The sequence below is a fragment of the Chelonoidis abingdonii genome, chromosome 10, assembly GCF_003597395.2.
Source record: "Chelonoidis abingdonii isolate Lonesome George chromosome 10, CheloAbing_2.0, whole genome shotgun sequence".
Classification (NCBI taxonomy): Eukaryota; Metazoa; Chordata; order Testudines; family Testudinidae; genus Chelonoidis; species Chelonoidis abingdonii.
In genome coordinates, this window is record NC_133778.1 from 81,394,884 (window position 1) to 81,406,447 (window position 11,564).

Consider the following 11,564-nt stretch of genomic DNA (forward strand, 5'->3'; position numbering starts at 1 on the left):
CTGTGGGAAGCACACGGAGGGGCAGAGGATGCTGAATGCTCCAAGGAGAGACCCAGGAGGTGAAGACGTGTGAGCTTCTTGCCCTGAACAAGTCTGCTCCAAGGGAGAGGAGGCTCCCCAAAGTCCTGACTGGCTTAGTGGGGAGCAGTTCCAGAGCATCGCCCAGGTGCCCAGGGACATGCCCAGACGGGCTAAGACCTTGCTGGCAGCGATGGCTACTGCGGGCTGGCTGGCTGGAAAGTATTCCCAGAGTTATGTACCGCAGACTATTGTGTTCCAAAGCTGCTGGAGGCCAGACAGTCCCCGGGCAGGGAGGTTCTCAGAGCTCGGAGTGAGAACAATTGACACCTTTCCCCCAAGCCCAGCCAAGAGTTTACAGGCCAGACAAGGTATGGTCTTGGGCCTTCACACAGCACTAAAGAGCCCAAGAAAAAGACCTGGAACATGGGGGTCATCAGGAGAAAGAAGCATGAGACTGTATGCTCTGCCAGCAGGAATGTCTCATGAAAAATGTGCATCCCAGCTCTCTGGACTGGCCCAGCACTGTCCAGATGAGCCAGTGGGTGAGAAACACCTTCTCAGACAGGAAAGGAGCTTAAGAACATAAAAATGGCCACACTGGGTCAGACCAATAGTCCATGTAGCCCCGTACCCTGTCTTCTGACAGTGGCGAATGCCAGGTGTCCCAGAGGGAATGAACAGAACAGGGCATCATCAAGTGATCCACCCCCTGTCGCCCATTCCCAGCTTCTGGCAAACCAAGGCTAGGAACACCATCTCTGCCTGTCCTGGCTAATAGGATGGATGCACCTATCCTCCGTGAACATATCTAGTTCTTTTTTGAACTCTGTTATAATCTTGGCTGTCACAACATCCTCTGGCAAGGAGTTCCACAGGTTGGCTGTGCGTTATGTGAAGAAATACTTCCTTTTGTTTATTTTAAATCTGCTGCCTATTAACTTCATTTGGTGACCTCTAGTTCTTGTGTTATGAGAAGGCATAAATAACACGTCCTTATTTACTTTCTCCACATCAGTCATGATTTTATAGACCTCAATCATATCCCCCCCTTAGTCATCTCTTTTCCAAGCTGAAAAATCCCAGTCTTACTAATCTCTCCTCCTACAGCAGCTGTTCCACACCCTGTGATGAAGTGGGACTGTTCTTAATGTTTCCTCCGAATATGGTGTGGGTGCCTCAGTTTCCCCTATGCATTTCTTATGTCTCTAGGGGGGTGAACTTGTTGCAGAGAAAAGGGCCAGTGTGCATACATGGCCGGCACTCTGTCTCCTGACAACTAATGGCCCCCTGCAAGGTGATCACAAAAGATGTGGGAGAACAAAGGAATCAGGTGACCTCCTGGCCCGGGAAAGGAACAAAGCCCAGAGGAGGAGGGGCTGGAGGGGGAGTCAGTTTGGAGCTAGTGGGGGACAAGGAGTGAGTGCAGATGTGGGTGTCTGGCTCGCTGCCCCCTCAGGATGATCCTGGCTGAGGGGTCCTGTTCTCTGTACCTACAAGCTCTGTTTTAGACCACGTTCCTGTCATCTAGTAGACCTCTGTTTTACTGACTGGCTGAGAGTCACGTCTGACTGTGAAGCAAGTGCAGGACCCTGTCACTTCCCCAGGACCCCAGTTGCGCGGACTTGTTGTGGGAAGCGCACGGAGGGGCATATGCTGAATGCTCCAAGGAGAGACCCGGGAGGTGAAGCTGTGTGAGCTTCTTGCCCTGGAGACAGTCTGCTCCGAGGAAGAGGAGACTTCACTAGAGTCCTGACTGGCTTCGTAGGGAGCAGTTCCAGAGCATCGCCCGTGGACTCCGTGACACACTTCTAATCATTTTTGTTGCCCTTCTCTGAACCTTTTACAAGTCCAACTCACTAACATGTAGTACGGGCTACGGGGGTGCTGGATCCCCTGGCTCTGCCCCAAGCCCCACCCCACCTCTTCCTGCCCTGTTCCACCTCCCTCGAGCACATCTTGTCCTCACTCCTCCAGCTGATTCCAGTGGGCGGGAGGTGCAGGGTGGGAAGGGGAGCCGCTGATCGGTGGGCCCACTGGCGGGCAGGAGGTGCTGGGGGGAGGTGCTGATAGGAGAGCTGCCAGTGGGTGCTCAGCACCCACCATTTTTTCCCCATGGGTGCTCCGGAGTCGGTGCCTATGGTAGGTTGTGTTTTTCTTTGGTCTGTAGCCGTGTGTTTCCAGCCCATCTCCTGGCTTCTGTCTGAATGTCTCTGCAGATTTGTCAAAAGCTCTGTTTTGTTTTACTGCAGCCCCGGCTAAGTGCTGGGTGCTGAGGACAGAGCTGAACAGAGGGGAACTAGTGAATGGGGGCCCTGCTTGCACGGAGGCAGTGAATCTGTGCATTCTGGGGGCCAGGAGTGGAGGCCTGGGTACTTGGCAGGGTGTGCGCAGTGGGGAGCACAGACAGGCTGGAAGGACCTGTGCCAAGCTCAGGGGGGTAACAATCTCCAAAGATTTATTGACAGGGTCTCTCTGCGCTGTCCAAGGCCTCACTCAGGGGATGGAGGGCTGGGGGTGCGAATTGCTGGCCTGCAGAGGGAAGAGCGGGGTTCACGGAGCCTGGAGGGGGCCGCTTGTGTAGCCAGCAGCGGTCGTTTGGGGCAAGTTTCCCCCAGTGGGCTCTCTCGTGCTCTGAGCAGTAGCAAGTCACCTTGGGTAACCCCAAAAGTGTCACACCCCTCCAGCTTCTTGGGGGAGTTCCACAGGGCTCTGGCCTTGGTCCCCCACCATGTCTCTGGGTAAACTCATCTGCAAACACAGATTCCACCCCCCACCTCCTGTGCTGACAGCTCACAGCCCCACCTCCCGCTCCCCAGCCAAGTCCTTCCCTCCAAACTAAGATCTGGGCACTGGATCTGACCTCTCCCAGGGATGTCCAGCCTTCAGCTCGAATCCAACATAGCTACAATGGGTTCTTCATTCCCCAGGCCCTCCTGCTCCCTTACTTCTCAATCTCTGTGAGAGACAAACAGGTCCCTAGCTTGGCATCAGCTTCACCTTAGCTGGTACATGAGGCTCTGGAGAGAAACCCATGTCCAAAACTGGCTGATTCTGCCTGGATAGTGTCTCTAGAATATGGTCTGTCTACCCACCCACCCAGCTAACGCTCGTGTCCAGGCCTCATCCTCTCATCTCTCTGTCACTGCAACAGCCTGCTCTCCAGCCCTGACGAACGCGTCCTGCCCCACTCACCTGCTGCTGCCACGGTCATTTTCCTGGCCTGTCACTGTGGCCATATCCCTGTGCTTTGATTCTCTCTGCCAGCTTCTCCTCCATCACACCAAACAGAAGCTGCTTGTCTCACTTCCAAGTCACTTCTTGGCCTCTTCCCACCTCCCTCTCACTGACTGTCGACGCTTCCCTCCACTCAGCACGTGGTGCCTCCACTGCCCCACCAGTTACATTTGCAAACAAGCCCCTTTGTGCTTCTTCCCCGGCTGCCCCTCCTGCCTGGGCAGCGCTCCCAGAAACAGCCACAAGGTGACCTCGTTATCCACCCTCCCAAAATCTCCTTTGCCGGGAGGCCTGCGAACAATGTGACGACGGCTGGGCTGCTGGTGAGCAACGACCACCGGCCATCATGCTGCCCATGCTTCCGTGTGCTCCCCCACCCGTCCATCTGTCCATCTCCTGGCTCGTACTCGGCCTGTGAGCCCCTGTGGGAGGCACTGCCTGTGTCCTGTGTTTGTACCACACCGAGCCGAGGGGGACCTGGGCCACGACGGGGGCTGCTGGCACTACTGGCGGGGTGGGAGCCATGATGAAAAAGGGGGACCACTCAGTGGGAGCAGCCAGGGCTGGGAGGACCCGACACCCACCTGTCACCGTGATGTTGTAGAAGACGGAGTCGCTGCCCACGTCACACACAAACTCCCCTGTGTCCTGTGGACGGGCCGAGGGGATGACGAGCCTGCGATGGGGCCCCTCGCGCTCCAGGAGCAGGTGCTCGTCCTCCTCCACCTCCACCCCGTCCTTGTACCACTGCACCAGGGCGTCGGCACGGGACAGCTCGCACGCCAGCACCACGCGCTCCGAGGCCAGGTAGGTGTGTGCAGCATCCTCGTTAGAGCTGATGATCCTCATGGGCGGCTCTGGGCAGGGAGACAGGACGGGCTCAGCAGAGACATATGTAACTGATCTACAAGTTCTGTCGAGTTCTTGCAGCACCACCGGACCCCAGAGTTTGGGGCTGGAAATGAAGTTGGATCCTTTATGCAAGTGATAGGTTATAAGGCAGAAGGGGCCACTGTGATCATCTGCTCTGCCCCCATGTCACATAGGCCATTGGTCTCCCCTGAATTAATTCCTGGTTGAACCAGGGCAGATCTGTCAGAAAAGCTTCCAACCTTGATTTAAAGCCTGCCAGTGATGGAAAATCCGCCACAACTTGCGGTAAATGGTTCCAGTGGTTAATTACCCTCACGGCTAAACACTTGCACCTTATTTCTCATCTCAGTTTGTCTAGCTTCAACTTCCAGCCACTGGATAATGCTGTGCCTTTGTCTGTTAGACTGAAGTGTCCAGTATCAAACTTCTGTTCCCCACGTAGGTACTTACAGACTGATCATGTCATCCCATAACCTTCTCCTTGCTAAGCTAAGTAAACTGAGTTCCTTGAGTCTGTGACTACAAGGATGGTTTTCCAATTCTTTATTCATTCTCGTGGTTTTTCTCTGAACTCTCTCCCATTTATCAACTTCCTCCTTGAACTGTGAACACCAGAATGGGGGGGCAGGGTTCCAGCACCAGCTCCACCAGTGCCAAATACAGAGATAAAATAACATCTCTGCTCTGACTTGAGATTCTCGTTTATGCATCCCAGGATTGCATTAACCCTTTTGGCCACCGCGTCACACTGGGAGTTCATGTTCAGGTGATTACCCATCAAGATCCCCCAGTCCTTCTCAGAGTCCCTGCTTCCCAGGGTAGAGTCCTGCCATTGTACATATGCTGAACACATTTACACGTTGTTTGCCTGGGACCAGTGTACCAAGTGATCCAGATGGCTCGCTATCAGTGACATATCCTCTGCATTATTCCAAAGTGGAAGGCAGCTTGGGTGAAAGTGATCATTAAATGATGGAGTTCATGATTCTAAGGAATGGTAGGAAGGAGAATAGCACAATAAAGACAATGGATTTCAAGAAGGTGACTTTAACAAACTCGGGGAGTTGGTAGGTAAGATCCCATGGGAAGCAAGTCTATGGAGAAAAACAATAGAGGATAGTTGGCAGTTTTTCAGAGACATTAACTACCCCACTGTGTAGGAAAGATAGGAAGTCTGGCAAGAGACCAACCTGGCTTAACCAGGAGATCTTCAATGATCGGAAACTCGAAAAAGTGTCCTACAAAAAGTGGAAACTAGGTCAAATTACGAGGATGAATATAAACAAATAACACAAGTGCATAGGGACAAAATTAGAAAGGCCAAGGCACAAACGAGATCAAACTAGCTAGGGACATAAAGAGTAACAAGAAAACATTCTACAAATACAATAGAAGCAAGAGGAAGACCAAGGACGGGGTAGGCCCGTTACTCAATGTGGGAGGAAAGATAATAATAGGAAAGGTGGAAATGGCAGAGGTGCTTAATGACTTCTTTGTTTCAGTTTTCACCACGAAGGTTGGTGGTGATTGGACGTCTAACGTAGTGAATGCCAGTGAAAATGAGGTAGGATCAGAAGAGGCTAAAATAGGGAAAGAACAAGTTAAAAAGTACTTGGACAAATTAGATGAAATGCATCCTAGAATACTCAAGGAGCTGACTGAAGAGATATCTGAGCCATTAGCAATTATCTTTGAAAAGTCATGGAAGATGGGAGAGATTCCGTAAGACTGGAAAAGGGCAAATACAGTGCCCATCTATAAAAAGGGAAATAAGGACAACCTGGGGAATTACGACCGTCAGCTTAACTTCTATACCCGGAAGATAATGGAGCAAATCATTAAGCAATCAATCAATTTGCAACCATCTAGAAGATATAGTGGAAAGTAACTGTCAGCATGGATTTGTCCAGAACAAATTTGTCAAACCAACCTGATAGCTTTCTCTGACAGTGTAACAGCCTAGGAGTAGGCGGCAAGTGTAGATATGGTATATCTTGACTTAGTAAAAGCTTTTGATACTGTTCGCATGATGTCAAACAAATGATGCATCACCTGAGATGGCGGCTACTATAGAGGTGGGTCAAAAGTGGGTTGACAAACTTTCCCAGAGAGTTCATTATCAGTGGTTCACAAGCCAGGCTGGAAGGATAAGTAACGAGTGGTATCCTGCACGATCAGTTCTGGGTCCAGTTCTGTTCAATATCCTTCCATCAATTTTAGATAATGGCATACAGATTAACCCTCCTGCCCCTCTGCGGTTTGGCAGCAAGAAGGGCCGGGTTTCAGTATCCAGGGTTCGTTTTCAGTAACACAGCCATAACTGGTCGAGCCCCCACCAGTGACCTGGGAAATCTTACACACCACCTAGGGGTCGCCTCAAAGGAAGGCAATGTCTTCCCCTCTCGCAAGCACGGTCTCCGACTCTTTGTAGCAGAAAGTTAATTACATAAGATAAACAACAAGCACTAAATGGGGAAAAACCTCAACTAGCAGGTTTCTAGACCAAACCTTGAGCAAAAGACCCACCCAGAAATTGGGCTTTGTCCTTTTCCCTGGCTCTTGGTCCAGCAACCCCCAATCACCCACAGGTCCCAAAAGTCCACAATCCAAAAGTCTCTGTCCTCGGTCAGTGCAGCCCCAAAGTTCAAGAGTCTATCTGCGGTCCCTCCCCCCAGCCTGGGTAGAAAAGGGCACCTGTACGTCGTCCGGCGACCAAACTCCTTGCCTTCTCCGTGGGTTCTGCTTCCGCCTTTCTCACAAACTGCTCTGCTTTACAGCCCGCTCCATCTGCTCCTCCAGCCGGTCCTCACAAAAACTGCTCCGCTCCCCAGCTTGCGCTGCTCCACCAAACTGCTCCCGTGAGCCTGCTCAGATTGTCCCTGCAAAACGCTCGGCTCTGCTCACTCTGTGGGGCCGCTCCATCTGTCCCACAGCTACTCCGCTCTCAGCCGCTTTGCTCCACCAGGCCGTCCCCACAAACTTGCTCCACTCGCCGCCTGCTCTGTTCCGCAGTATAGCTTCAGGCTCCCCACTAGTTAGCACATACTCAGTGCTCTCAGCGCTCAGTAATTTCAGCTCTATTAAGTGATTTCAGCTCTTAGTGAATCTCAGCACATAGTAGGTGGACCCCAATGCTAGTGGCACCATTAGCCCAAAGTAGAGTTTCAGCTCATACCATGAATATCTAGATTACTTAAGGGAATAATCAACTCTGACAGTTCCACATTGGAGAGGAGGAGGTGGAACTAGGATGGCTTCTGGACTCCACAAGGAGACTGCACCACCAGGCAACAGCATACCTGTCCCCAGCCTCTCTCAGTTCACAGGGCTTTTGCGAACCCATGTCCCTTTGTCAAGCAAGAGTACCACTCAACTGACGGTTGGGAGTCATTTTCTGTCATAAAGGCAGTGTCCCTCAGGCTCAGGCAGTCTGGGCATGAGTGGTAGGTGTGCCTATGGCAAGATACACTCTCTGATTCACTTTCACACCAGATGTCAGTAGAGCTCATCCTGACTCTGCTACACGGGTACATTATAAAAGTTGCGGACTATACCAAAGCTGGGAGGGTTGGCAAGTGGCTTTGGAGGGACAGGATTAAAATTCCAAAATGATCTGGACAAACATGAAAATCGTCTGAAGTAAGTAGGATGAAATTCTTCAGGACATGCAAGAGTACTGTAATTTAGGAAGGACAATCGTAGCACATATAAAATGGGCACTGGACGCCTAGGGAAGGAGCACTGCAGAGAAAGCGTTCTGGGGTCATCGTGGGCCACAAGCTAAATATGAGTCAACAGTGCTGTACGCTGGTTGCAAAAAAGCAAAACATCTTCTGGGATGCCACTACCAGGAGTGGTTGCTAAGCAGACCAGAGAAGTCATTTCTTCCGCTCTGCTCCACTCTGGTTAGGGCCTCAGCTGGAGTATTGTGTCCAGTTCTGGGCGCCACATTGTCAGGAAGTATGTGGGCAAATTGTGAGAAAGTCCAGAGAAGAGCAACAAAGGATGAAAGGTTTAGAAAACATGAGCATAAGGAGATGGGAAAAAAAATGGGTTTGTTTAGGTCTAGAAAAGAGAGACAGAAGGGGGACCTGCATAACGTTTTCAAGGTATGTAAAAAGATTTGTTACAAGGGAGGAGGAAGAAAAATTGTCTTTTCTTTAATCTCTGAGGATAGGACAAGAGCTAATGGGGCTTAATGTGTAGCAAGGAGTTTACGTGGTGGACATTAGGAAAAAAAACTTCCTAACTGTCAGGGTGGTTAAGCACTGGAATAAATTGCCTAGGGAGGTTGTGGAATCTCTGTCATTGGAGATTTTTAAGAGCAGGTTGGACAAACACCTCTCAGGGATGGTTTAGATAATACTTAGTTTTGCCATGAATGCAGGGACTGGACCAGATGACCTCTCGAGGTCCATTCCAGTTCTATGACTCTATGATGTACCTGCCCCCAATTTTTTGTGTCATCTGCAAATTTTATAATTTTGTTTTCTTCCAGGTCACTGATAAAAGTTAAATTGTGTAGGGCCAAGAACCAGGCCCCGCGGGACCCCACTAGAAACACACATGCTCAGTGATGATTCCTCATTTACAATTACTGTTTGAGACTTAACGGTGAGCCAGTCTTTAATCTACTGAATATGGGCTATGCTGAATTTATATTGTTCTAGTTTCTTATTCAAAATCTTGTGCAGTACCAAATCAAGTGCCATACAGAAGTCTAAGTATATTACATCAACACTATTACCTTTATCAACCACACTTCAGGTAATTAATTATTGGAACAACTTACCAAGAGCTCTGGTGGATTCTCCATCACTGGAAATTTTTAAATCAGGATTGAATGTTTTCTAAAAGCTCTGCTCTAGTTCCAAGCGGAATTACTTCAGGGCAGTCTTATGACCTATGCTATACAGGAGGTCAGACTCATGCTGACAGGGGTCCCTTCTGGCCTTAGAATTGGTGCTCCATACCAGCCATTCTATTATGCTGTCCAGGATTGAAGTCAGGCTGACAGACCTATAATTACCTGGGTCATCCCACTGATCCTTTTAAAATAATGGCACAATGGAACTTCCCAGTGTTCCAACAGTTATTGAAAATCAACATTAGTGGGCCAGCAAGCTCCTCAGCCAGCTCTTTTAAAACTCTTGAATGAAAATTATCTGGACCTGCTGATTTTAAAATGTCTAGCTTTAGTAGCTGCTGTTTCACATCCTCCTGAGATACTAGTGGAATAGAAAGAGTGTCATCATCATATGATATGACTACATCATCAGTTATTTTCCCAAATACAGAACAGCAATATTTATTGAACATGTATGCCTCATCTGCATTATTACTGACTACTCTATCACTTCTATCTAATAATGGAGCAATAGCATTGTTAGGGTTCCTTTTGTTCCTAATATACTTTAAAGAATCTCCTTCTTATTGTCCTTAATTCTGCTGGCCATAGATTTTTCCATTTGTCTTGTTGCTTCCCTTATCAATGTTCTGAAAACCCCAGCTTATACATAAAAACAACGAGGAGTCCGGTGGCACCTTAAAGATTAACAGATTTATTTGGGCATAAGCTTTCATGGGTAAAACACTTCACTTCTTCAGATGCAATCCTTGCTTATATATATAATTTTTAGAGCCATTTTCACTTCCCCTCTAAGCCAGGTTGGTTTTTTAACCACTGTAGCCGACTTTCTGGATTGTGGCTTTTTGGGCTCTAGTAAAATCAGACAGTCATAGAAACATAGGGCTGGAAGGGACCTCGAGAGGTCACCTTCTAAACAATTCCCAGTGATTATTTACGTTTTTCTGTTTAAATCTCTCAGTTGATTTGGCTCCAATTGGTTTTCAGCTTTCTGTAAGGGGCCCTTTTAAAGCACCAAGTAGACATGTGACTGGTTTGGACTTTACTTTGTTTGCACATAACAAGTGCAATCAAGTCATGGTCACTTCTACCTAAAATGTCACCAATTTTTAATTCTGTGATCAGTGTCTCTGTCACAACAAGGTCTAACATGGAATCCCCACCCCCCCCCACCCACCCCCCGGGGGATACAGCTCATTTTGAGTTAGGAAATTGTCATCTAGAATATTTAGTCATTCCAAGGATGTTTTAGTCTGGGCAGCATGAGACCCCCAGCGTGTGTCACTCAGGGTCAAGCCTCCCTGCCCCTTAACCACGCAGCTTTTCCCCTACACATTGCCAACAGGAGTGCAAGGAGCTGCTCATCCTGCTCCCTGTGGAATTTGGCTGGGACACCCACCAGTGCATCAGCCTGTGCTTTGTTTTTTAGAACAGAAGATGGGAGTTGACTTACCAAGTGTGAGGTCAGTCTAACGAGAGAATTCAGTTAGCAGGAGGATACCAAGGGAGGAAAAATAACTTTTGTAGTGGTAATGAAAGTGGCCCATTTCAAACAGTTGACAAGAAGGTGTCAGTAACAGTAGGGGAAATCAGTATGGGGGGAATTAGATTTAGGTTTTGTAATGACACAACCACTCTTGGTCTTTATTCAGGCCTAATGTGATGGTGCCCAGTTTGCAAATTAATTCCAGTTCTGCAGTTTCTCATTGGAGTCTGTTTCTGAAGTTTTTTTGTTGAAGAATTGCCACTGTTAGGTCTGTTATTGATGGAATGGATAAGACAGAGTCTGTCTGGGCAAAAATCACACTGGGTAAAAAAGCTACTAGAGCTTCCCCTGAGATAGTGCTTGGGGTGTGCTACAGACTGCCGGGATCTGATTTGGATATGGATTGAGACCTTTTTAATGTCTTTAACGACGTAAACACTAAGGGGAAATGTGTGATCATGGGAGACTTCAACTTCCCAGATATAGACTGGAGGACATGGCTTCTTAGCCTTCCTCACTTATTCCCTACATGTCTGAACTCTACTAAGGTAGCTTCCTTGCTAATCCGCCTTTCTTCCACTCCTGTAAGATTCTGCTTTTTCCTAATCCCCTCTCTGAGATTGCTGCCTCAATCCAGTCTTGGCCTTCAAACTCCTTCGACCATGGTTTTCTTTCCCCTTTCTTGGGATGCAGCGCTTACCGACAGTTTCTCTGCAGCTGTACTTAAAAGTAATCCAGGCCTCCTCCGCATTTAAATCCACAAGTTCCTCGTCCAATTCCACTTCCTACCTAATTTTCCCTTTAACATCTTTAAAATTAGCCTTGAAAGAGGGAGAAGTCAAAAACTAATCCCAGATCTACCTTTGTTATCCCTTCCATCTAGTTTGACTGATCAGCTCATGATCACTCAACCAAGTTGTTCCCCTTACCACCATTTCTCTACGAGCGTCCTCACTGCTCCACCAAACCAATCTAAAATGGCATCCCCTCTCATAGGTACTTCAACTACTTGATGAAGGAAAATCCATCTGTTACACATCCAGAAAAAATCTGCAACCCCTATTATTCTTGCAAAGCACTTGT

The 11,564-nt window shown here is 48.6% G+C and overlaps 1 protein-coding gene across 1 annotated transcript in view; it reads right to left on the reverse strand.

Moving 5' to 3' along the window:
• The window catches only part of OBSL1 (obscurin like cytoskeletal adaptor 1), a 76,531-nt gene that overhangs the window by 35,085 nt on the left and 29,882 nt on the right, over positions 1–11,564 (reverse strand). Inside the window, exon 9 of the mRNA XM_075069782.1 lies at positions 3,840–4,112. Coding sequence (XP_074925883.1) covers positions 3,840–4,112 — 273 coding nt within the window. The remainder of the gene's footprint in view (positions 1–3,839; positions 4,113–11,564) is intronic.